Source organism: Ursus arctos, unplaced genomic scaffold, assembly GCF_023065955.2.
Source record: "Ursus arctos isolate Adak ecotype North America unplaced genomic scaffold, UrsArc2.0 scaffold_2, whole genome shotgun sequence".
Taxonomy (NCBI): Eukaryota; Metazoa; Chordata; class Mammalia; order Carnivora; family Ursidae; genus Ursus; species Ursus arctos.
The window spans coordinates 99,485,890-99,513,057 of record NW_026622874.1 but is presented as its reverse complement, the minus strand read 5'-3'; the positions used below and the strand labels follow the sequence as shown (position 1 = coordinate 99,513,057).

Here is a 27,168-nt window from a genome sequence, read left to right as displayed (position 1 = left end):
TAGTACAATGTGAGAGGGAACATGAAAAGGGTATGAAGACCAGGAAGCAGAGATCACTGGGGCGATCTTGAAAGCCAGCTTCCACAGTGTGAGACCATTTCCCAAACTCTCACTCTCATTGATAATTACCAGATACCTACAGGGTGCTAAAGCTGTAGTAGAAATAAAGGAATTAGGAACACTACAAACTGGAGGATGAAACACTGATACAATTTCCTTAACATCAGATGGATGATGAGAAATGGATAAAATGTATACAACCACAGTTCTACACACATACTAAACTCATTATTAGTTACCTTGTGTAATATTTTTTTTTTAAGATTTTATTTATCTATTCATTCGACAGAGATAGAGACAGCCAGCGAGAGAGGGAACACAAGCAGGGGGAGTGGGAGAGGAAGAAGCAGACTCATAGCAGAGGAGCCTGATGTGGGGCTCGATCCCACAACGCCGGGATCACGCCCTGAGCTGAAGGCAGACGCTTAACCGCTGTGCCACCCAGGCGCCCCCCCCTTGTGTAATATTCTTAAACAACCCTTTGTTTATCCATCCAACTGAGACAGTATCTCTTAATTACTCACTAGATTAAAAAAAATCACATTTCTACCTCTTACCATCTTATTACTTCCAAACATGTATGGAAATAACATTAACTTTACACTGTTAAGGTTTATAGCATTTACTTTCTGTTGGGTAACCATAACACGTAACGCGATGATTACTAAAGGTAGCTAGTGGTGGCTTCCTCTGACTTTCCTGATATCCCCCCAGTTGAGAGAATTGACTTTGAAGTCCATGTGGGTATTGATTAGGAGGGTTGGTACTGGGGTTGGTAGAGGAGAAACTGGGTTGGCAATTGTGCATACACATACACACAGACACTGCCCAAAAGAGGAAGGCCTACTCTGGAATGCCAACTCTTTTGTTCAGGGTTTCTGGAGTTGGCTCTCTGACTTCGGGTAGATTGAAAGATGTTTGTGACTCTTGTAGCAAAAAAAGCCTGAGAGTCTGTGGCATGATGTGGCAATAGAGACCTACAAAATACCACCATTGCATCCTTCTAATCAACTTTGAGAACTCCCGTCCTTGCCATGAAGAAGTTTCCATCCCTTTAGAGAGTTTGTCTTTGTTTCACTGTGAGGGAAAAGCGATACTGTACATGCAATGTAGGTGGAGAAAGTGGGTAAGGGTGCCGTCTATGCAGCCAAAGGTCAACAGTTGTTAAGTCATTTCTGTCCTACTTCTTGTGTGACTCCATCCCTGCTCTAGAGGCTAAAACTACAAGAACAATTTCCAACTCTGCTCTGACCCTCTCATGAATGCTTAAGTCATGGGTCTTACTTTTCTGTTCATTCGTGTGATCCCATAGACTACCACGAGAGTGGCCTGAGCAGAGACTGGCAAGGAAGGCTGGAGTAGCTCTTGAAAGGCCCTGTAGGCCATGCAGGGAGTCTCAATTTTGTTCTAAATGCAGTGGAAGGGCTGACCCACCCCAAGACCCAACTGGCCCTCCTGGTTTCATCTTCAGATAACTACTTTCTTTTAGGAGAAATAGCTTTTGGCCTGGTACTGGGTCTTAGTAGAGACTGAGTGCTTAACTATGGACCACCAAATTACCATAGGGCCTGAGCTGCTTATCATGAACTGGGTGTTATCTGATCTGCTAAGCCATAAAGTTGGGTGTGTGCAGGAGCACATCCATCATGTAAATGGTATATGTGAGATCATGTCCAGGCACGCCCCAAGTGCACAGATTCCATGAAGAAATGGCTCAAATGCCCATGGCCCCCCACTCCTGCTACAATACCTTCTCTTTCCAAGCCTGCGTGTATGGCTTCATGGGGGAGTTCTCTATGATCAGAGCTTGTACAGAGACAGGGAAGACTCAGGTCTTGTTTTCAGATTGTTCTGCACAATAGGCAGGCACCACTGGAAAGTGGACAGCTGCAGCATAACAGCCCTTTTCTGGAACATCCCTGAAGGACAATGGTGAAGGGGAATCCTCCCAGTGAACAGAACTTCCAGGCAATGTATCTGATTGTTCATTTTACTTGGAAGGAGAAATGGCCAGATACATGATTATATACTGCTTCGTGGGATGTGGCCAATGATTTGGCTGGATTGTCAAGGACTTGGAAGTAATATGATTGGAAAGTTGGTGACAAGGAAGTTTGGGGAAGGGATTTGGCTAGATCTCTTTCAGATGGGTGAAAAATGTGAAGATATGTGTAGCCCATGTGAATGCTCACCAAAGAGTGATCTCAGCGGAGGATTTTCATAATCAGGTCATGGATACTATCTAGTCATCCTCTTTCCTCAGCCACTCCCGTCGTCACCCAGTGGGCTAACGAGCAAACTGGCTGTGGTGGCAGGGATGGAGGTCATAGATGGGCTCAGCAACATGGACTTCCACCCACCAAGACCGTCCTGGCTAGAGCCACTGCTGAGTGCCCAATCTACCAGCAGCAGAGACCAACAATGAACCCCCAGTATGGCATCATTCCCTGGAGTGCTGAGCCAGGTCGATTACATCAGACCACTTCTCTCATGGAAGGAGCAGTGTTTTGTTTTTACTAAAATAGATACTGTAGGCACAGATTTGCCTTCTCTGTGTGCAATTATTCTGCCAAAACTACCCTTTGTGGACCTACAGAATGTCTTATCCGCTGTCATGGTATTCCGCACAGCATTGCTTCTAATAAAGGAATCCATTTTCCAGCAAATGAAATATGGCAATTGACCCTTGCCCATGGAAGTCTCTTGTCTTACCATGTTTCCTACCTTCCTGAAGCAACTGACTGGATGGAATGGCCGTTTGAAGACTCAGTGACAGTGCCTGTTAGGTGGCCACACCTTGCAGGACTGGGGTAAGGTTCTCCAGAGAGCTGTTTATGTTCTGAGTCAGTGTCCAATAAATATATGGTGCTGTTTCTCCCTCATCCAGGATCCACAGGTCTGTGAATCAAGGAGTTGAAATGGGAGTGGCACTACTCAGTATTAACCCCAAGTGACTCTAGTATTTTGCTTCCTGTCTCTGTGACCTATACTCTACTGGCTTAGAGGTCTTCGTTCCAAAACGAGGTCGAAAAGGTCTTATTTCTTCTACCAGCAGACACAACAATGCTTCAACTGAACTTCAAGTTAAGACCATCACATAGCCACCTTAGGCTCCTCATGACCCCAAACCAACAGGAAAAGAAGGGAGTTACTATACTGGCTGGGGTGATTGATCCTGACTACCACGGAGAGATTGGACTTACTTCCACAATGGAAGTAAGAAAGAGTCTGGAATACATGAGATCCCTGAGGGTGATTCTTAGGATTATCTTGCCCTATGATTAAAGTCAATGGAAAACTACAACAACCCAATCTATGCAGGACTACTAATGGCCCATACTCTTCAAGAAAGGAGGTTTGGATTGCCCCATCAAGTAAAGAACTATGGGCAGCTGAGGTGCTTGCTGAGGACAAAGGGAATACGGAATGGGTGGTGGAAGAAGGTAGTGAGTTATAAATGCCAGCTACAACCTTATGACCAATTACAGCAACAAGAACTGTAACTGTCATGAGTATTTGTTCCTTATTTTGTTATGACTGTGTTTGTGTAAGTGCGTGCATGCATATTACCCATCTACCGAATATCTTTATTTTCTTCATTCTCTTATCCTCTTATCACGTGACATAAGATGCATTGACTTTGTATCATAGTATTTAAGCACTGTTAAGTTTACATCATAGTTTTTAAGTTATAAGGTATCCAAGAAGAGTGAACATCTCCCAAGGACTTTCGTCCTCTTCTGAGGAAAGGCGTAGTGCACTTTGGGTTCTGGTCAGGATAGTTATGTCATGTCAGGCAGGAGTATGACCTTCTCGCTGTCTTTGTTTGGGGACTAAGTATGGGATAACAGGATGCATACGTGTGCCTGGTTGACAAGGGATGGACTTGCGATGTTTAATGTGTCAACATGGCTGGGCCATGGCCAGATATTTGATTAAATATTATTCTGGATGTCTCTGTGAGGAGTTTTTTGATGAGGTGAACATTTAAATCAGTGGATTTTGTGTAAAGTGGATGGCCCTTCATAACCTGAGTGTGCCTCATCCAATCAGTCAAAGGACTTCCTGAACCAAAAGACCGACTTCCTCCGAGCAAGAAGGAATTCTGCCAGTAGACAGCGTTTGGACTTGACCAGCAACATCAGCTCTTCCCTGGCCCATCCTGCAGATTTTATTTATTTATTTATTTATTTTTAACCTTTCCTTTTTTTTTTTTTTAAGATTTTATTTATTTATTTGACAGAGAGAAAGCAAGAGAGCACAAGCAGGGGGGAGCAGCAGAGGGAGAGGGAGAAGCAGGCTCCTCACTGAACAGGGAGCCCAATGCGGGGCTCGATCCCAGGACCCTGGGCTCTTCTCTTAAAAGAAAAAAAGTGCTTCTCTTAAAAGAAAAAAAAACATTTACAGATGTAGTTAAATTCCTATTTTGAATCATTTCTGGTCCCACTCTTCTCCCTTCCTCTCAAGAGGTAATCTCTTTTTTAAAGTCAGATATCATTCCCATCCATATTTTATTTTATTTTATTTTATTTTATTTTTTTAAAAGATTTTACTTATGTATTTGAGAGAGAGAAAGAGAGCACAAGTGGGTGGAAGGGCAGAGGGACAAGCAGACTCCCCACTGAACTCAAGGAGCAGGATACGGGGCTCAATCCCAAGACCCTGAGATCATGACCTGAGTTGAAGTCAGACGCTTAACTGACTGAGCCACCCGGGTGCTTCCCCATCCATATTTTACTATTTCTACAATAAATATATGTCCCAGAATAATATTCTTTTTTGTGTATTCAAAAAAAAATTTACATACATGACATCATACTGTACTTTACAAGGTCAAATTTAGGGCCAAACTGCCTGTGTGTGTGTTTGCGTGTGTTTGTTTTTTTTTTTTTCTTCACCTACTGCATGAAGTGCACTAACTTAACTAAGAACCTTGAATCTTGTTGAATCATTGTAACAGTTCTATAATATTCATTTGCATATATAATATATATTATATATATAATATATATATAATATAATATATATATATATATATAATGTATTTGCTTATTTCTCTATTGATGGACCATACAAGGGAGTCCAAAGGAAATCCAGCCACAAAGGAATCTCTTTCTGGGGTGGCAAAAGGTGTTTTAAAAATCAGATAGTGGTGATGGTGGCCCAACTCTGAGTATACTAAAAACCAGTCATTTGTACATTCGAGAAGAATTTTAGGATGAGTTTTGTGGTATGTAAATTATCTCAATAAAGCTTAAAAAGAAAGAGAGAGAGAGAGCAATTACAAGTGACTTGAAAAAAAAAATCCTGGTTGCCCCAAACACAAAAGGCTGTGTGACCTGAGGCAAGCTGTTTATTTGAAAAGCTCTCTTTGCCTCTATGTTCTCAACTATAAAATGGGATAATTACAGCACCTAACCTGTAAATTTGTAATGAGGACTGAATGAATTAACATTTGTGAAAGCACATTTGTGAAAGCATTTGTGAAAGCACTTGTGAAAACAGGGTGAGGGAGCAGAGCTGACACAGTGCTCAATAAATGTTAGCAATTATTATTTTATTATTATTGTTATCACAAAACCTTCTGCAACTTATGCCGTGTTGTTTTCAATGTTCATGATAAGGCATGTGGACATACACATATGTATGTATCCTTGGGCACATATAGAAGTGTCCAAAGGGAGGGCACCTGGGTGGCTCAGTCAGTTAAGCGTCTGCCTTTGGCTCAGGTCAAGATCCTGGGGTCCTGGGATCAAGTTCAGGGTCCTGGGATCAAGTCCTCCATTGGCATCGGGCTCCCAGCGGGGAGTCTCCTTCTCCCTCTCCTTCTGCCCGCCCCCCCCCCCCCCCCGCTCGTGCATGCTCTGTCTCTCAAATAAATAAATAAATAAATAAATAAATAAAATCTTAAAAAAAAAAAAAAGAGGTGCCCAAATGGAACCTCAATGGAAATTAGATTAGTGGATCTTGGTATGCACCATTTAATGTTACTCATTATCCCTAAGTAGCTCTTTAGTAACGTATGATCTCTCCTTTTCCTCCACATCCTCACCCACGCTTGGTATGAAAGACTAACTTTGCAAATATAATAGTTTGAGATGATAGTTCACCATTTAATTTGCACTTACCTGTACCTAGCAAACTTTGTGTATCTTTTTCTATGTTTATTGGCCGTTTGGGTTCCTTTCCAGTTAACTGCATGTTTAATATTGCATGCTTATATGTTATATCATGTTTCTATTTTTTAATTAATTTGTGGGCAGCCTAGATATAGTCTGGTTACGGAGTAAAGGCCGACTCATGTTTTAGGCATGGACAAGTGGCTGGATTGTGCGCTGCTTGAACGAAGCGAAGCAGTGGAAAACGAATTTTAGAAGGAATATCATGAGTTTGCTTTCAGAAATTTGAGGTGCTTTTGAGTCATCCAAGAGAACAAGTCTGTGCTGCAGAGATACATTTGGGAGTTGTCAGCTTATAGAGGGTATGTAAAGTGATAGCAATGCATATGGTTATCTCCTGAGAGAATTTGGAGTGATGTGACAAGAGCCCTTCAGAATTATGCATTTGGATAAGGAGAATCCAGAAAGGGATCCTGAGATGGAGGGCCAGTAAAATAGAGGAAAAACTAGAATTGTGTGATACCATGGAAGCCAAGAGAGGAATGTGCTCTTCCCCTGACCCACCCCCACCCCCAGTTTTTGTAATGGCTGCATAAGGTTTTACTGCATGGGTGTACCCCAACTGATCTTCTATTTGGGAACTTGGATTTATCCCAGTGCTTTTCTAATATAAACTACACTTTGATGATCACTCTTGTAGATTTATCTTTTTTCACTATTCTGATTATTTCCTTTGTATATACTCCTGTATGTAGGTTAAAAAGTATGCCTATTCACTCCTCCGCTGGTAGCCTGCTTCTTCCTCTCCCACTCCCCCTGCTTGTGTTCCCTCTCTCACCGGCTGTCTCTCTCTGTCAAATAAATAAATAAAATCTTAAAAAAAAAAAAGTATGCCTATTCAAATATTTTCACTATTAGTTGAGTATTGTCTTCTAGAAATGTTGCCTTCATTTATAGTCCTACCTGAATGGGTTTGCTGCTTTCTCCATTCTGCTGGTGGTGGAAAGTGGCAAGAACTGGATATTGCATACCAACATTTTTATTGGTTGCAAAGTGTGCCATTGTATGGATGTTTATAATTTACTCAATTGTCTTCTTGTTTTTGGTATTATAACCAGTGTTGCAATTAATACTGTTGCTAAATCTTTTTGCACATTAACCTGTTCCTTAGAATAAATTACTGAAAGTGGAATCGATGAGTCAAAAGTATTTACATGTTTAAAGTTGTGGATACATATAGATAAATCACCCTCCATAAAGGCTGTGTTCTTCCCATGAACATAGTGGGGAAAGAGGCATCTCTAATCTTTGGATAAACCATGTCCAAATTGCTTCTATCAGGCCGAATGCATCCCGTATGATTTTATAAGAAACCTGTGCTCAAATAAAATTCTTAAGCAATACTGCTTTTGCAACATCTTAAGCAACATCGCACTGGGGTTGAGGCTCAAAATCTGAAAGGCTTTTCATTCCAGCTGCATTATCTGATCTGGGATCTAAGAATTATTTCCAACAGCATTGTGTTGGCAACCAAGTCATTAGAGACATTTCCAGAGGGCAGAGGATTTTTGAAGCTGAGGGCTTCAAATCACAGTTGAGACAGTGTGGCGATGGAGTCACTTGGGAAAGGTGGTCTCAGGTTTGAAATCAGTTCAATGGAAAGTTCAGTCTTAAAAGCAGCGAATATTTGTTAGGTTGGATTCGCTTTGGAATCGAAGTATTTCACGTTTTGTTGTTTTAACGGTTGACCAAAATAGGTTCAGTTGTTGTTGAGACAGGTCTTGTAGAACCTTTTTTCTTCTTTTGAAAAACAAATGACAAATAGTCACTGTTGTATCTGCAGAAAGTATGTATTTGGATTTAGAAGCTCTGCAGACACGGGAGTCTTCCATTAGCATCCGAGTCTTGACGTGAGATGTGAGCGCTCCGACTCTTGTGCGGGTACTAAGATCTCAAGGGTGGCCGGGAGCGCAGGTTGAGGTCCCCGCCGGCGTGGCGGGCGTCCTGAACCCATACCCCAGCGGCCGCCAGCCACCGCCCGGGGAGCTGCCCACCAGCGCGCCTGCGCCAGGGTGAGCCCGCACGGGACCCGCCCACTCTCCCCTCCTAGAGGAGGGGAAGGGCGGAGCTTGAGGCAGGGCTTGTCCCTGCCCGCGGCGCGCGGGAGTCAGAGGCGCGTCTTCCGCCTCGTGAGGAGACAACTTCCGCATCCGGTGGCAGGTGCCACTAGTGCAGAGTGAGGCAGTCCTGGGCTGCGACCCGCGCGCGGCGGGTCATGCTGGGAGGCAGCTCCGGGGCCCGGGAGCGCGAGGCGGAGGGCAGCGGGGCAGAGGCTTTGCCTGCGCCGCCCGCCATCGAGTTCCCGGCCGACGGCTCGGACCCCAAGTATGATGGTGAGGGACCCGGAGTGCCTCGGCGCCCCTCCCCTTGCACCCGTCCACCTTCATTCGCGGGCGGCCAGGGAGGCAGCGAGCATCGCCGCGGCCCCGGGGCGAATTCGGCTGGATCCGGGCTCGAACCGGCAACCCAGCGGTGCAGTACGGGGGGCGGCGGGAGGGCGGTCTGGGTAAGGTAAACATTGGTTGACACGGGTGTCTGCGACCCCCTCGTTTGTTTTTGTTTCTGTCCCCTGGTTTCCTCTTTGCGGATTCGGCTCCGGACGTCCTAAGATTTCCCTCGGGCTGCTTTCCAGCTCCGAGCCCTGTGGTTTTGTCACACGATGAGAATGAGCTTTGTAAACCTCTAGAACGGGACTTTGCAGACCTTATCCGCTTAGCAGTTTGGGTTAAGTGTTTTAATTTGTAGCTTCACTTGCCTTTTGCTTCCCTGATAGGGGAGCTAAAGACTCCTCATGGTGGGTCGGTTTAAAGAAAAGAAATGCCCAGGTATTTTTTGAGGCTTTGGGTTACTGGGGGTTACGGCGTTAAGTCAGGCAAGTTATTCTGCATAAAGTGAGGAGTACTTAAAACATTGACTCCAACCAGTTCAAAGTATCCAGTATTTTATTGAAATTTCATAGGGTCTTTAATTACTACCAGTTGTTTTGGCAGTTTTTAAAGCTAAATTGTGCCATCAAGAATGAATAATATTGATTCAGGGAGGTTTTTACTTTATAGTGCTTCGAATAGGATGATTACAAGGAATACGCGTTCAGTTGATGCATGAAACAAATATTAAAATGTTGCAATGGATTTGAAGTTGCAAGCGGAGTTGAAAATGTTAATTTATTCCTTAAGTCCTTCGATCTTCACCCTTAATACTGTCTATAATTCTTGACCCTAAAGGGAGACAGAAACAGACCGTGGTGGTCATTTAAATAGGTCGTTGACAGAGGACAGTTTTAAGAGAACTGTTTTTTAATGAACTGATTTTTTCACATGTAACCCGGTGTACTACAGGAAGTGTTATGTCAAGGGAAAAGCCTCAGCTGTAAACATGCAAGTCTGTCTTTGCTGTCACATTGTGATAAGGTTTTCTGCAAAGGAAAGATTATTCTTGAAGGGAGTGATCTTAGATAAGCTTTGAAAAATTCCCTTCTGCTAGGTTACTAATAATACTGTTGTGTTTACATATTGGCCTTTCTTCCAAAAAGGCCCAGAATATCCAACATAATTTATCTTTTTTATGGGAAAAATAAGGTCTACGAAAAAATGTAGTTTGATTTTTAGTAGATGTAGAAACAGCAGTAGTCTGGGCAGTAGTCTGTATGATGCAAGGAGGTCACTTTGCCAGTTTATGGTAGAGTCAGAAAATTCAAAACCTAGATGTACCTCTCAAACCTGTGTTCTGCAGTCTGTTATGTAGGGACCAACTTTGATCAAAGTTACTGTATTTTCCCCCCGCTGTGGAACAGCATGCAGCAGGAGGGCAACAGTAAGCCCATTGCCAGACTCACTGGGTTTTTTTTTTTTTCTTTCATCTGACACCAGTTTTTCAGAATTTTTACCTCAGATTAATCCTTTAGGTTCCTCCCTTATTTAATAATGGACCATTTATTCAGATTCCCTGAATACTTTCTGGAGGCGCCTGAAGTAGGTGATCCCTTTCCTGTTTGTCTCTTCCCCTCGGAGTTGGCAGAAGTCTAGAACTCTAATTCACCTAGGATGTCATCTCATTTCTTCTTCTTTTATAAGAGGGCCTGACCTCGGCTTTCCTATTAGCCACTTTTCCTCTTTTACTTGATCAGGACCGAGACGGGAAGCGCTCAGCTTTAGCTTTCATTTCCTTACGGTTTTACTCCTTGCGTTTGAGTATTTGTCCACTGCTCTTTTTTAAAGTGGCCATTTTCTTGGTTTAGTTGGTTCATTTGACTCTGATCATTGGTTTTTTTTGTTTTTTTTTTCCTGTTGAAAAGTAGAATGTCCTCATTATAGAACACAGAAAAGTATGAGCATAGAGAAGCAGAAAACCCTCCAAACGCTAATCTCATCACTGTTGACAATTCAGTGTATTGAAAAGATTTTTTTTTTCACGTTACAAAGTATGTTGAAATTGTAGAAAAGCCTGAAGAAGCGAATTTAAAAACCACAATCTCATCACCCAGAGATTACTGTTTACATTTTGGCATAGCCAGTGAAAATTTATTTGCTGAGTTTGCATTTAAAACTCTTTGTCAAAGATACCATAAACGATTAAAGATTTCTGATTTTGTCCAAATAAGATAAAAATTTAGAGAAATCATTTGGAAAAATTTAAGGAACTAAAAAAGAGGGGAAAGTCACCTGTATTCACATCCCAGAGAACTCACTGCTAACAATTTGGTCTCTTCATTTGCAAATATTAATGAGAGCTGCTGTAAGCCAGGTAGATGCCTAGATACTAAGGATCAAACAGGCAGGTTGAAAAACAGCATGCTCACTAGTTTCATTTCTTTTTTTTTTCTTTCTTTTTTTTTTTTTTTTAAGATTTTTTAATTTATTTATGTGACAGCGAGACAGCCAGCGAGAGAGGGAACACAAGCAGGGGGAGTGGGAGAGGAAGAAGCAGGCTCCCAGCAGAGGAGCCTGACGTGGGGCTTGATCCCAGAACGCCAGGATCACGCCCTGAGCCGAAGGCAGACGCTTAACGACTGCGCTACCCAGGCACCCCCACTAGTTTCATTTCTTGTACAAATTCTGTTGATATATAATGGGAAACGGAGCAGAGATTTTGTCTGTTTTGTTCTTTGTATTGTCTGTACATTTATATAGGTATGAAATATGTTTTTAAATTGTGAGCATAGTAGTATGATAAATCTTTTATGTCCCGCTTTTTAAATGTGATGTTATATTAGCATTTTCTTATGATAAATTAGCCTTCATAAGAGCATCACATTTTGTATTGTCATTTTAGTCTTCGCCCAGTTATTGGAAAATAGGTTTCTTTTTTATCATTAGAAATAATAATGGGTTTGATACCTATATACAAGTCTTTGTTGATATCTGATTTTTCCTCAGACTACATCTATAGGAGTAGGATTTGTCAGGTTAAAGAAATACATTAAAAAAAAGTTTTGATACATTTTGGTAGAATGATGACTAGAGAGGTGGTGTTGGTTTGTATGAAACTATCTAGCCTCGCCTTCATTAGTATTACTGTTTTATAGCTCGCCTTTTTGACTTGATAATGGACTATCCATGATTATCTTTTTAATTAGTTAATTTTTAAACCTGTTTTATTTTATTTGACAGAGGGAGAGAGAGAGAGCACAAGAAGGGGGAGTGGCAGGCAGAGGGAGAGGGAGAAGCAGGCTCCCCGCTGAGCAGGGAGCCAGACATGGGGCTCAATCCCAGGACCCCAGGATCATGACCTGAGCTGAAGGCAGACGCTTAACCGACTGACCCACCCAGGCACCCCCATGATTATCTTCTTATATACCATAATTTCCAATAGCTGCCTAATCTGTTATATGTCTATAACTTAGCAACTTTTCAGTATTCTTTTTTTTTTTTTTTAAGATTTTTTTTATTTATTTGACAGAGATAGAGACAGCCAGCGAGAGAGGGAACACAAGCAGGGGGAGTTGGAGAGGAAGAAGCAGGCTCACAGCGGAGGAGCCTGATGTGGGGCTCGATCCCAGAACGCCGGGATCACGCCCTGAGCTGAAGGCAGACGCTTAACCGCTGTGCCACCCAGGCGCCCCAACTTTTCAGTATTCTAAACAGTGTTATGCTGAACATCTTACAGATATATATTTGTTGTGCTTTGTAAATATTTTCAAAAAACTAGACGTGCCGAGTCAAAGGTTTGCGCATTTTGAGTTCTACGATATATTTGTTGCTAAATGTTGCAAACACTTTTACCTCCCTGTGATTGAAAATGTCTCCTTTTCTGTGCCCATAACAATACCATGTATTCCAGGCTTGAAGTGGTGGTTATCAGTCTAATGGCAAATTCTGGTACCATAGTTATTTTACTATGTATATCATTAGTTACTCGTTGTGTTAAACCTATTTGAGTTTTAATTGTGCTTCATTTTATTGTAAGAACTCTATATAAATTTTACTGCCTTTTCTTTTTCTTGTCATGTGTAGTGCAGATCTGTGTACTATATCTGAATTTGTGATTCATGTTTTAACTTTCAGATGTCTTTACGTAGAGAAGTTATTACATGGGCACATTTTGCATTCTTTCCCTGCCCCCATACGTGCAGGTGTTTTTCTGGTCACCTTATAAGTCAGAAAGGAAATTGGTGATGAGCTCTGAATTTGGAAACTTTGACTTTTCCAGGACCTCTGTAGATTATAGAGGAGGGTGGAATAATTTGAGATGGGGAGGATTTTTAGCAGGTATGGGATGTATGGTCCCTGTTTTTGCAGGGCATTTCCAGTTCATCAGGTCCACAGCTCTTGAAAGTTTGTAGTGTCTCATCTTTCCCCTAATAGCCCTCTTAGAGTTTTCACTCTCATTCACACCTCCATCCTCCCATTCCTGGTGTTGTATGATTGGCTAGTCCATTTCTTTCTCGCTGTCTCTGGGACCTTTTCTTTCCTCCATGTTTCAGTCCTTTACCTCCTTTACTACGCTCTTGTTGCCTGCCTCTTCCTGTCTTCCTGTTACATGTTTCCAGAACAGTTTTCTCAGACATATTTCCTTCTTACTATTTGTGGTCCGTTCAAACAGTAAGCGAGAACTTACAGCTTGAAGTGCCAGCTTGCCCACCTGCTTGGTCTTGTGTGGTGGGAAGACGATGGACCTGGTGTCGTTCCGATCTGTTTACAAGTTCCTTAACCGCTTTGTGAGGTCAGTGTCCTCATCTGTAACGCGAGAGCGGAGACCCTTCTTTCCACTGTTTTGTGAGGATTTGAGGCTGTGCACGTGGAACAGTTGGCACAGAGGCAGCACGTGTCCCAGGTGGTTCCTCTGCTTCCTCCCTCGCCCTCTTGCCGCTGCCAGACTCCCCTCTTTATGCTGGCGCCTGGGCTGTCCTCTTGAAGGAAGCCATCCTGTTCCTCTTGTTCACTTGGGTGTTTATTTACTCATTTCTTTTTTTCTGCCTTTGCACACACCGTTACTTCCACAACTCTCACCCTCCCCCCATGGCATCCTACCAGTAGTCTTCCAACTTCCAGAATTCAACTCAACACTCAATTCCAGAAAGGCTGTCTTGATTAACCCCACTCAACCTAACTACCGTTTTATGTTTCATTTCCTTAAAGGTCAATAGTTTGTGTTTCATTAATTAGAAGATGCTGTTTTGTCATTATGTTTCCTGTTTATTAACATTTTTTCCTCTTTTAATTTTTAGAATCCGATGTCCCAGCAGAACTCCAGGTATTAAAAGGACCCCTACAGCAGCCGACTTTCCCTTTTGCAGTTGCAAACCAACTCTTGCTTGTCTCTTTGCTGGAGCACTTGAGCCATGTGCACGAGCCAAACCCTCTCCGTTCAAGACAGGTGTTTAAATGTTAGTAAGAATAAATCTTGCTAAGTAAACCTTGTAAAAATACTATGTTGTTTGATGTTGTGGGTCTGAGAAACAGCTGGTAGATAAACATTTGAAATAAGTATTAATAATTTTTATTTTTTGAATGTATTTTATATTTTCCTTTGGGTAATTCCTTATGAATATAATCACCAGGGACCCCCAAAGATTAATAACCATAAAATTGGGTGTATTTACATAAGTAAAAGATGGTTCTTTTGTCTCTATAACATGATGATTCATGTAATTTTTGAAGATCTGTCATGGTTTGGTCCGTGAGCAGGAGAACGAACATCATAGGTACTCATTCTGAGCTAGCTCTTGACCAGAGCCCCGGACCAGCTGCATTCCTTGTTGAATAGGAAACTGTTTTTCTCTACACACTGAATACTAATGACACCAAATGTGTGGTTTTATTCCCCCTCTGCTGACTGGTTCTCTGACACCAGCTGGGTGTCCTACAATTCAATTCAATCCTGACACTGTCTACCTGGAGTTAGTGTCCGATCCCACGGGCTAAGGGCTCAGAGTACCACAGACTGCCTTCAGATGTCAGTTGCAAGTAATGGGTCCCCAGTGTCCTCAGGTTACCCATCCTTGTGTCCCCCCACCCGGCTGTAAATTGTTCACTATCAAGTGTCCAGCCTTGCCCACTCAGGTTTGATAATGTGCTATAATGGCTCACTGTACCCAGGGAGAGACTTAGGCTTCCCAGTTTATTACATGGGAGAAGGTATGATAACCAGTACAGGTGAACAGCCAGATGAAGAGACAGAGGAGGACCAGAGTACAGGAGCTTCTGTTCCCATGCAGTTGGGATGCACCACTCTCCTGGTGTGTGGATGTGCTCACCCAGAGGCTCTCTGAACGCTGTACTTGAGGGATGTTTATGGAGGCTTCGTCACAGTGGCATGATCAGTGATTAACTCCGTCTCCAGCCCTTCTCTCCCTGGAGAATGGAGGGGTGGAGCCGAAAGTTCCAAGCTTCTAATCATGGCTTGGTATTTCTGGTGACCGATCTCCATTTGAAGCTACTTAGGGAGACACGCCCCCCCCCCCCCCCCCCCCCCCCCCCCGCCAGTCATCTCATTAGCATACCAAAGACTCTCTTATCGCTGGAGATTCCAAGGGTCTTAGAAGCTCTCTAGTCAGGAATTCAGGTCAAAGACCAAATATTAGAAGAGAAGATGCTCCTGGCACCCCCAGCCCTTGGGAAATCACAAGAATTTTAGGACCTGTGTGAGCTTTAGGAGACAAGACCAAATATGTTTCTTATTGTACCACAGTGGGTGAAGTGTTTGTTTTCATTCCTGCCATAGTTTACGTGTGTGAGAAACAAGCGAAGACGTGAGCAGAGTACAGATGGTGATGTTTCTGGTCCAGCTCATTGAGAGCATTGTGGCCTCTTCAATAGCTCCAACCACAGATTCTAAGGATCTTTTCTACCAAAAAAGTCTTTCCAAGTCTTGTTTAGTGTCAGGAATCCTCAAACTTAGAGATGCCTAGATGTGAGCTTAAAATGTCATATTTTTAGTTCGAGGTAGATTGTCATTTTGATGAACTTGATGGGACACGGAAAATATACAGGTGTCTATTGAATAAGTGGTGGGAAGGAGTATTGTACAGAAGCGGGTGTTCTGTAGGTTCCAGAGCACTGGTAGCTGGGCATTAGTGTCTTCAGCTCATTGTCTAGACAAGCAGATGATAATGATTTTTATGTAGTAGTCTTGCTCCTAATTAAAGCAAATCTGAATCTTGTTGATTTTAAGCTATTTTTGAATTCATTTTTAGGTGACTAAACTTTTAAACAAAGTATATTTAAAATGTTTTTGATGTTATTCAATTAGTTGATAGTCTAATGAAGTTACCCATATAGAAAGAATATTCTCGGATTCCCTCTGACTCTTGTGCACGGCCTGAGCTTACAACACAGTAAGACTTCCAAGACTTTGTGAGTTTATAATGAATTGCTGTAGTATTGGGTGCCGCATAACGTCCCTGTTCCTCCTCAGGAGCCTACAGAGCTGTGTGGAGGGGGAGGGCCAAAGTCTAAACCCACAAATAGCTAATCGTGTGGTGCTAACAAGTCAGAGCTGACCAGCTACTGCAGACACTCCCCCGACACATCATGGCTCCCGACAAGACCACAATGCCCCAGACTTTGAATGGCAGGTCACCTAAGCCCTCTGGCTTTTAATGCTTTAAAAAAAAAAAAAAAAAAAAAAAAAAATATATATATATATATATATATATATATATTCTCTATGGTATCTCTATTCCTTGAATAAGTAAAAGCCAAACACTTCTGTAGAAACTGCTTCTTCTTTTCTGAGGGGCCTGGTGTTGTGATTTCAGACTTACCTTTCCCCTGGTATTTTGTCTATGCACGTCTCGTATGTGCTGTTTGTTGGTTAGAGATAATCAGTCCCTCATTGAAAACAATACTTCACTTTTGTTGTCAGTTCTAATCATGTTTTCACTGTTGCCTTTGTTCTTGCTTCGTTGTCTGTCAGCAAAGGTGATGTATTTGAATGTCAGGAGACCAGTAAGTTTGCCTTTTTCCCTGCCTTTTTAAAAACAGAGCTTTGTGCCTTACCAGCTGACCAGGCATGGTAAACAATGACTGCTCAGTATCATATAGGTAATTTTAGACGTGCTCCTGATCAAGGAGAGTACCGATTGTTCCTTCTCTACTAGAGGGTTAATCTCCAAATTGTAATGTGTATAAATGTAACTTTTTTCTTATAAAGGTTTTTTTTTTTTTTTTTTTTAAGATTTTATTTTGGGAGAGCAAGAGTGGGGGGGAGGGGCAGAGGGAAATGGAGAACCAGACTCCCCTTTGAGCAGGGAGCCCGACATGGGGCTCGATCCCAGGACCTGGGGATCATGACCTGAGCTGAAGGCAAATGCTTAACTGAGCCACCCAGGTGCCCCGAGTTTTGTTTTTTAAAACAGAGGCTCTTATTACTCTGTAGTCTCTTTAAAATTGCCATTTTATTGATGGCCTTTCTGATAATAGTTTTCCATATTCTTTTTCTAGTGCTCTGCCAGACCTTTATCAAAATGGGGCTGCTGTCTTCTTTCACCTGTAGTGATGAGTTTAGCTCGTTGAGACTACACCACAACAGAGCTATTACTCATTTAATGAGGTCTGCTAAAGAGAGAGTTCGTCAGGTAAGCACTAAAATGCAAACTGTGTGTATGACAAAAACATTTTAATTTCAGGAGAACTGTATTTTAAAGCATTATGAAATCCTGGTTCTAATACAGGTTTATCAAAATGTTAACCTTAATTTGTTTATTCCGTAAATATTTATCCAGTGACTACTGTGTGTTAGGCTTGTAGGACCTGGGATTCAAGCAGCAAACAAAACAGACAAAAGACAAAAGCACCTGCCCTCATTGGGGCTTGTGTTTGTTTTGTTTTGTTTTGATTTTTTTCTGAGTTTATGTTCTGATGAGGGGGCAGGCAGCAATAGAAACATAATAAAAATTATATAAAAATAAAGACAGAGTTACATGGTGGTGAGTGTTAAGGAGAAATACAAAGCAGTGAAGGGGCTTAGAAACTATGTGTGGGTTCTATCCAGCGTGGCCAGTTACTGAATCAGGAGCTGCAGTGGAGAGTACGAGCCACGTACCAACCTGGAGGAAGAATGTTCCAGGCGGAGGATTAGTCATTCCCGAGGTGGCAGTGTGCTTGGTGGTTTTGGGAAGCTGACTGGCAGCCATGTGGCTGGAGTAGAGGAAGCAAGGGGAGAGTGTGGGAGGGACAGGGCAAGGAGGGCAGCTTAGGGCAGTCAGACGGACAGATGGAATTTTAATGTCTTTGGTTTTTTACTCCTAGTAAAGTAGGAAGCTTTCTAGGATTTTGAGGCAAGGAGTGACGTGATCTGACTTACGTTTTAATGGACCACGGCAGCTGCAGTGTTGAGAATAGATGGAGGGAGGGAAAGGCAGAAGCAGGGGGACAGGTGGTCAAACAGGCAAGAGGTGACAGCAGCTTGGAGAGGTGGTAGCAGTGGAGATGTGAGAAGTGGTCTGTTTCTGCATTTGTTTTGAAGGTGAAGTCAGAATTATTTGCTGATAGAGCTCCTTCGTAAGTTCTCAGCCTTATCAGTAGATGGCTAGAATACAGCTTTTTTAGTAGCGATCCTTTGGTTAAGACAGAAATGTTTTCAATTGTAAACCCCTAGGTGATACTGAAAAAGCCAGAATGTGTTTCTTTTTTTAAATATGGTTTGAGCATTTGGGACTATTAATGTGATATTGAATCTTGTTAGAGTCCTCATTCCATGAAATTTGCCTAAAATGCTTTTAAAGTAATTTTCTGATTTTAGGATCCTTGTGAGGATAATTCTCATATCCAGAAGATCAGGTATGTGTCAGATACTTCGGTGATTGTGCAAAGGGTAAAATGTCCAAAAGAAATTAAGGTTAAGAACTTATCCTGAATTAATCAGAAATTAGTTTTGGAGTTAAAAATAATGTAGTTAGGGTAGTTTATGAAAATTAAAACTTTATTCTCAGAAATTGATGACTGCTCCAAGATTTGTTTTACTTCTCATCCCCCCACCCCATTCTATGTAGATTCCATAAGCCCAGCCCTTAATTCAGAGCACCGATTCTCAGTTAGTCATCCTTAGGATTCCTGCTTTAAACCATTGATAATTTCTAACTGGAATACTAATTACTGTAACGTACTTGATGAACGATCCCTTTGCCATCTCTGTTTTTTCCCCTTGCTATCTTTATTACGTGTTGATTTGCTGAGCAAATAATTTCCTTCCTAGAGAATGAAAAATTTTGTTTCGGCTCATCTTTTCAAATCATCATAATTTAGTGATCAGTAAAGTTTGGCAGGTTAGTGATGCAGTCAATGTAAAATATCCCGGGCACTTGGTTCTCTGGTGTTTTAATATTGATTGGTTGTTTGTATTTCACGTTTAGATCGAGGGAAGTAGCCTTTGAAGCACAGACTTCACGGTACCTAAATGAGTTTGAAGAGCTTGCCGTCTTAGGAAAAGGCGGATACGGAAGAGTGTACAAGGTTGTTTTCCACAAATCCGTTTTAACCTCCTGCTCTGAGTAAATGTATTTTGAGAAGTTGTTCCCATGATTATTGTTTAAAGTGCCCCAAGGGAAGTTCCTAGAAATCATGTGTGTTTACTTTTCATTAAGACTTGTCATTTACAGGGAAGTGGGCAGGTTTTAACTTTTTCCTAACCACATCGGTGGTTTAGGCAGACTCTGGAAACCGCATTAATTTACTTAAAAATGTATCACGGAAGAAAGCTGTGCTTTTGTATTTTGGGCCTCATGTGGGTTTTTTCTGCTAGCATTTCCATTTTTCAGACATAGAATCTCCAGGAGCTGGAGTCCTTGTGCAGTTTGGAAGCTTCTAGTCTAGCTGACTATGGCTGACTTTGCTGAACATAGTAAAGACACTTGTCTTTCGCTTAATTTTATCTCTTTAGCTAAATCCTAAGCTCAAGTTAGAATAACTTGGTCTATTCAATTGAATTTAATGGCACAATATACTTTTTCTTTTCCTCTACTTTTCAGGTCAGGAATAAATTAGATGGTCAGTATTATGCAATTAAAAAAATCCTGATTAATGGCGCAACTAAAACAGATTGTATGAAGGTATGCTTTTTTGAAATGTATTTGTTTTGAATAATTGGGTATTTTGATCCTTTCGAAAGAGTTGTGTGTGTGTGTGTGTGTGTACTTGGCAAATATTAGGTGTTGTGGATTGCTAAGTTTACTAAAAGTGGGTTACAGTAAAATAAACAACAAAGCCAAATTTTTATTTGACTTAATTTTTTATTTTTTATTTATTTAAAAAGTTTTTTGAGAGAGCGAGAGTGTGAATGGCAGGGAGGGGCAGAGGGAGAGGGAGAGAGAAAGTCCCAAGCAGGCTCCATGCTTAGCACGGAGCCCAATGCGGGGCTCGATCTCACGACCCTGAGATCATGATCCTTGCTGAAATCAAGAGTCGGATGCCTAATCCACTGAGCCACCCAAGCGGCTGTTGACTTAATTTTTAATAGACACTTCAGACTGACCACATTTCAAGATCATTGCTGGGGAAATTAATTTTTTTTTTTAAGATTTTATTTATTTATTTAACAGAGACAGCCAGCGAGAGAGGGAACACAAGCAGGGGGAGTGGGAGAGGAAGAAGCAGGCTCATAGTGGAGGAGCCTGATGTGGGGCTCGATCCCATAATGCCGGGATCACGCCCTGAGCCGAAGGCAGACGCTTAACCGCTGTGCCACCCAGGCGCCCCTGGGGAAATTAATTTTTAAAGTATATTTTTCATATACAGTATAGCTTGTTATGAAAACACATGAGCTCATTTCAGGTTCTGGTTTTCCCCCGACATGGTGTTTGGTCCTGGGCAAATGACGTAGTCCTCTAAGCCACCTTTTTTTTTTTAAGATTTTATTTATTTGAGAGAGAGAGAGAGAGACCAGAGATAGCATGCACATGTGTGCGCAAGTCAGGGGAGGGGCCGAGGGAGAGGGAAAAGCAGACTCCCCGCAGAGCCTGGAGCCCGATGTGGGGCGTGATCCCAGGACCCTGAGATCATGACCTGAGCCAAAGGCAGATGCTTAACCAACTGAGCCACCCAGGTGCACCTCTCTAAGCCACTGTGTCTCCTGTCCTTGACATAGTGGTGACAGCAGGATTGGACTTACTAGTAGTATGTGTGCTGCTGAAGCAAGCCCTGGACTCACTAGGAGGGATGAAATGAGAGAATGAATATAAATGGGCTAAGAAAAGTATAAAGCACCAGATATGCGTGAGTTATTTTGTTGCTATAACAATTCCATCTGTCTCTCAGAAATATTCCAATTATTTTAACATAGTTTAGACTCCTTGTTCGGATGGGTTTTTATTGTTTTGCTCTGGAGCAAGTTGGTGCCATGCCCAGTGACCAAGCTGTCAGTAAACTGCGCGTGTTTCCTCTTTAGGTACTGCGGGAGGTGAAGGTGCTGGCAGGCCTTCAGCACCCTAATATCGTAGGCTATCACACTGCTTGGATCGAACACGTTCACGTGGCGCAAACACAAGGTGAGCCGTTACAGACGGGAGAGCGGCGGGGTTGGCAAACCGCGGCCCGTGGGCCGCACCCGGCCTGCCCCTGCTTCGGTGCCGCCTGCGAGCTGAGAGTGTTTTCTTACATGTTTAAATAGTTTAAAAGGAATCAAAAGAAGAATACTTCGTGAAAGTCATATCAAATTTGGATTTCACGTCAATGAATAAAGTGTGTTAGGACGCAGGCTCCTTTATTCGTGTGTTGTCTGCGGCCGCTTTTGCTCTAGAACAGCTGAAGCGAGTTGCACAGAGTTGCACCGAGGCCTGGAAGGCCTGTAAATCCTACAACAGTTACTCCGGGCCCCCTGCAGAAAGTTTGCCCCGCCTCCGGCGTAGCTGAACGGCTCCGTTTTTATAGTTTCCAGAATGTGCCAGGCCTTTGAATAAGCTTGTCGTATCATATTTTGCCGGAAAGTATTGACGTTTCTAGACTTGTGGTCTCATTTGGTGTTCCTTTAGCTCTGTCTTCGACCATAAATTAGAAAGCTAAGCTGCTTGAAGATGTGTTTGTGTGTGTGTGTGTTTTGTTTTGCAGATAGAGTTTCTGTTCAGCTGCCATCTCTGGAAGTGCTCTCCGACGAGGAGGAGGAGGACGACCGGTATGTGGACTGGTTGGTGTGTAGTTTGACACGTTAGATGTAACCTGTCACCTGCACTGGGTTGTCTTTGTCTTTTACTCATTTTTATTACAAAGTGTTAAGTGGCTTCTTCCTTTCAGCTAGTTCCTGCCAGTGTTTTCAGTAAACGTTGCTGCTCAGAGATATAATGCCATGTGCTTCCAGAGTTTACCAGTGAGATTTATGTGGCCGTGAAGGGACAGCTGAGTTACTCTTGGTCTTTTTTAACCTGATTTTTATCTTTACTGGGTTTTTTTTTATTCTCTCCAGAAATCCGTATGTTCAAAATGATGAAAGTAACAGCTCATCCATTATCTTCGCCGAGTTCACCTCAGAAAAAGAAAAGTCCTCAGGAGAAGCTGGCACTGACAGTCAGAATAACAGATTGGTGAACTATGGCACCAGTTTAATCACAAGAGATTCCAGGGAATTTGAATCATCCAGTTTGCTCCAAGGAAATGATTTGGCTGATTTGCCTTCCGGATCGATCATTGAACATCAGCTGCCACTTAGGCATCATTCCGACTTAGAAGGGAATTTCACATCCACCGGGGAATCTTCTGAAAACTTAAGTTTGTCGGGGCAGACAGAGGTAGATCACTTTCCCAGAACCTGCTGATGATTTGATGCTCACCCATAGTCATAGTGCGGAGGACCCGCGACTAGATGTGGCCCCCTCCCGCCCCAGCTGATTGCACGCCTTGCCCTCTCCCCAGGTCCCCTCCCATACACTCTTCATCTGTCTTTGTCAGCCTCTCCCCTCCACGTCCGCCTGGCCTGTGGCCCTTGTGTTGGGTCTTCCTTCGCTTAGTTAACGCCTGCTAATCCTTTTCTGGCCACTTCTGTTTCTTCTCATTTGTGCCTCCTGGAGTTGGAAGCATTGGTCACACTGTTTCTGTTGTGTGTTCGTACCATGCTGTGCAAATGTGTTTATGCATAAAGACCTTCTCTGTTTTGGAACGTGACTTCAGGAGAGGAGCGATCAGGTGTGTTTTCAGGACACTCTCATTGAGGGTCACACCCCTATGCTGGTGAGACTGCTACATACCCTCACCAGTTTGGGGTCTTAGTGTTAAAAAGGACCCGAATGCTCACAGGGTCTCTGTCTAATCCAGCATGCTGGGATGCAGAATTCATTCTCGTTGCCCAGGAATATGTGGCTCCGAGCATGTGCTTTTTATGAGATAGAAAACTTTGAACAGGGGCGCCTGGGTGGCACAGCGGTTAAGCGTCTGCCTTCGGCTCAGGGCGTGATCCCGGCGTTATGGGATCGAGCCCCACATCAGGCTCTTCCGCTATGAGCCTGCTTCTTCCTCTCCCACTCCCCCTGCTTGTGTTCCCTCTCTCGCTGGCTGTCTCTATCTCTGTCGAATAAATAAATAAAATCTTAAAAAAAAAAAAACAAAAAAAAACTTTGAACAGGGTCACACAGGAGTGGAGTTTGAGGGACTTTTCATCAGAACCATTCCATTTCTCTGCACTCCATTTGGGAAACTTCCTTGGTGCCTAAACGCATGCGCTGTGGTGAGCTTAACTCTTGCTTGCCTTTCCCTTGAACAAGTTATTTATGGACACAGCGAGGCCTCCAAAATGCGCATCTGCTTTGAGGTGCTCGGAGAGCAGTAGGGTGGCACCCGGCCATTCTCTGACGCTATGTCTGAGCTTCAGCGACCACATGTGGGGAGCAGACCCGATCCTTCCCGTGCCAGGGCCTCAGCGTCACATTCAGGAGCTTGTCTCGCTCTGCAGCAGCCTCCCCCCTGCCTGCTCGCATTCTGGCGCGCTGTTCGAGGCGTTCCTTTCTTCCTCTGTCTCCTTCACGAGCCTTTGGGCTTCTCGGCCGGTCGTGTGTCTGTCGTCTCTTTCCTGAGCACGTAGCCCCCTGCTTGGCCTAGCGGAGGCGAGTGAGTGTCTGTTGACTGAATGAATAGCGCAAGCAAGTCGTGCCCCGGTGGCAGCCAGCGTGTCGTCCCCCAGGTGCAGTTCCACCTGATGCTGCACATCCAGATGCAGCTGTGCGAGCTCTCGCTGTGGGACTGGATAGTCGAGAGAAACCAGCGGGGCCGGGAGTACGTGGACGAAGCGGCATGTGAGTACCGGGCGGAGCTCAGAACGCTGGGCCGGAAACGGAGACACTGGCCCATCTTCCGATGCAGGGACTACCTGCAGGTGCTTTAGGCTCGGAAAAAAGAATCACCTTTTCAGAACAAACCCGTGTGCTTATTTCAACATTTCCGAGAACATATAGGTATTCGGAAGTTAACTTTCTCTGAGATAAAGACACGTTTGTGGATATCTAAGCAGTATGTGCTAGAATTTAGGTTCATGATTTTGGGCAGAAAAGGTCTTTTCGAATTTATTTTAAGGAAGAAATTTAATCATTTAATTATTTTTTAAACCTGACGACGTGATACTCTTGCGGAGACATCTTTGAAGAAACCCTTACAGGAGGGTAGGTGGTGAAAAGTTTGTCTCTCTTAAGATCCAGAGCCCCTTCCTTCCCCAGCAATTAGACATGCCCTAGGAAGACTGTGAGGTTAGTAATTTTTAAAATTACTGTAACACTGTTCTCACCTGTGGCACACATTAGAATCGCCTGGGGAGCTTTAAAAAAGATGTTGATGAGACAGAGTAAGAGAAAGTAGGTGGAGAAAGCCGACCACCATGGCCCATGGCTTTGGCTGCCGTGACTGTGGCTGGTGTTCAAGGTCAGCATCAGCAGTGAAAACTGTTCGTAGTGTGTGACCTTGAGAAGGTGCGATGAGAAGGGCATTGTATGTCTGGGGTCTCTCTCCCCAGAACCCATGATGCCAGTCTAACTATAAGAAAATGTCAGGCAAATCCCAGCCTAGGTACATTTCTGTGAAATATCTGACGAGTATTTCTCGAAGCTGTCAAAGTCCTCATAAAATGGAAAAGTGAGGCACTGCCCCAGACTGGAGGAACCTCACGAGAGCTGACCACTGAATGTGATGCAGTATTCTGGCTGGAGCCCTAGAACAGAGAAAGGGCGTTCGGTAAAAACTGGGAAGTCTGAGTAAATTGTGGACTTGTATCAGTCTTGGTGCATGAACTGTGACGGATGTCCCGTACCAGTGCCGGTGTTAATAATGGGAAACTGGGTCAGGGTAAGTGGGAACCGTACTATGGTCTCCGTTTCTCTTTAGATCTAAGATTGTTCCAACAAGTAACGTCTATTTTTTTTTTTGAAGGGTGTTGTCAGGGACCGTACCAGCAATTTTTATATAATTGATATGCAATAGGGCTTGGCCTCTGGTATTTTTCTTGGAAATTCTCTTGATACTAATGTGTAGCCAAAGTTGACAATCACTGTATTCAGTGATCAAGACTGGGGATGCAAGTGACCCGATTTTAAGTAAAGACCCAGCTAAATACTGATTGTTAGTCATTTGCTGTTCACGCCACGTGACACTATAATCCTTTATTTGGTCTAAGCTGTAGATCATTTGCACCCCCAGAAGCTTAGATTAGCTTCCAGGGAGGCAGAAACAGAATGCCTCCGTCAAGCGTCTCCTCGACGCTCCCCACTTCTCTGTTTTACTGTGTAACCAGGACACGCCAGGCTTCGCTCAGCTCAGTCGTGGCAGGTAATGAGTGGGGGTATTTTCAGTTTCCTGCGGGGTTGTATTCCCTGCTGCGCGAGCATCGTAGTACTAGGTGCAGATGTCTCTGTAAAAAGAAGAATGGTTTATTAAAGTCGTCTATGCAGTTGTTGATCTTTAAACTTCCATTTAGAAAGTAAGTAGTGAGTCCCACACGAGGTATGGGGTACCAGTGATTTTCACCATCCAGGACAATAAGCCTACGAAAACAGGGAGGGCAAGATGTGGAGGTTACTGCTAGCATGATGCGTATTTTTCTTTTAAAAGTATTTTAAAATAGAAAGGTTTAACTTGGCAGTATTCCCCTTCCTGTTGAGTATAGCTTTACATCAGTCATCCCCAACAATCCACACGTGATAGACCCAGGTTTGAATCCTGGCTCCAGCACTCCCTGGCGGTGAGGTTTGGGGCAAGTCGGGTAACTGCTGTCAGCCTGTTTCCTCCGCGGTGAAACGTGGACCATCCCATTTGACAGGGTGTGAGGATGGAAGGGCTCCGTGCAAAGGATGTGTTCCTGAGGGAACGTAAGCTGTTCCCACCCGATCAGGCCCGTGTACGGGGGCTCACTGTTTGCGTGTGTTAGGTGGGTTAAAATGAGAACCTGTTACAGACAGACCAAAGGCAGGTCGTTGTTCCGAGTGGCTGTGAGAGTCCCAAAGCTCTCCTTCATCACGGACAGGAGGCTGTCGCTCCAACGAGAGGAGCATGTTAGTGGCGGTGCCCGTAAGTGGGACCATTGTGTTTATACACACAGACACCCAGAGTTTCCTGTCTTCTCCAGTCCGTGGGGACTTGAGATCCCTGAGTTATCTGCTTGCTGGTGCAAAAGGAGAGTGGCATAGGTGAGCTGCACAGCAAGGTCGGCTCCTCCAGGAGGAAAGGGAGCACGTCGTATTTCCGTGTTACGTGTTTATGGTGTAAAATGGCTGAGGAGACAAGAGCTGTTAAGTGCTTATTATGATATCACCACATTTACTTAGCTGGAAAACGAGGAATTTTTGCTTTAGCAGTTTGTTTTCATCCTACAAAACTTTCCCACCCCTGAAGTCAGTCATTATATCGTCATGTTAATAGATGAATTAAACCATTTACTTTTCTCCCCATATACTTCACTTTTCATTTCTCAGTCCTTTTTGGAAAATACAGCATTCCAAATCTTCCGTATAATGGGGGCTCATTCCTTGAGCAAGCGTAGCTTATCTTTTTTCTGATTGCATTATTTGTAGCAATGTCTTTAATCCGCAGTAGGCTTGGGACACCAGATTTATTAGCGTTAAACCCCGGAGTGTCAGGGGTTGAAGGACATTTGAACCTAGTTTCATCCAGCCATCTTATGCCTGAGACTGGTGTACGAAGTAATTAATACAGGGGCTCTGGCTAAAATCAGTGACACCAAGTCCATTCACTAGAACACTAGTTTGTGATGGTTTCTTGGCAAGCTGAGGAGCCCTTCTTATTTTTAAGCATTTTGGAGTGTTGACTTTGTTGAAAATCTGAATTATGTTAATGTTTTTAGAACTATGTAACATTTAGATGTTAGTGTAATGAGTAAAAAGACAGAGAAATAAAACTTCCTTTTTTCCTTCAAGGTCCTTATGTCATGGCCAGTGTTGCAACAAAAATTTTTCAAGAATTGGTGGAAGGTGTATTTTACATCCATAACATGGGAATTGTACATAGAGATCTGAAGGTAAGTGCTTTGGGGGCGCCTGGGTGGCGTAGTCGTGAAGCGTCTGCCTTCG

General features: G+C 43.3%; 1 protein-coding gene across 1 annotated transcript in view; it reads left to right on the top strand.

Annotated features, from left to right (window-relative positions):
• The first annotated feature begins 8,316 nt into the window (after window positions 1–8,316).
• EIF2AK1 (eukaryotic translation initiation factor 2 alpha kinase 1) overlaps window positions 8,317–27,168 on the top strand; it is a 29,666-nt gene continuing 10,814 nt past the window's right edge. Inside the window, exons 1-11 of the mRNA XM_026516282.4 lie at window positions 8,317–8,572; window positions 13,906–14,064; window positions 17,123–17,256; window positions 18,423–18,460; window positions 19,033–19,132; window positions 19,648–19,728; window positions 21,063–21,162; window positions 21,722–21,785; window positions 22,074–22,395; window positions 23,781–23,892; window positions 27,016–27,116. Of these exons, the coding sequence (XP_026372067.1) occupies window positions 8,455–8,572; window positions 13,906–14,064; window positions 17,123–17,256; window positions 18,423–18,460; window positions 19,033–19,132; window positions 19,648–19,728; window positions 21,063–21,162; window positions 21,722–21,785; window positions 22,074–22,395; window positions 23,781–23,892; window positions 27,016–27,116 (1,329 nt within the window). The 5' untranslated portion in view covers window positions 8,317–8,454. The remainder of the gene's footprint in view (window positions 8,573–13,905; window positions 14,065–17,122; window positions 17,257–18,422; window positions 18,461–19,032; window positions 19,133–19,647; window positions 19,729–21,062; window positions 21,163–21,721; window positions 21,786–22,073; window positions 22,396–23,780; window positions 23,893–27,015; window positions 27,117–27,168) is intronic.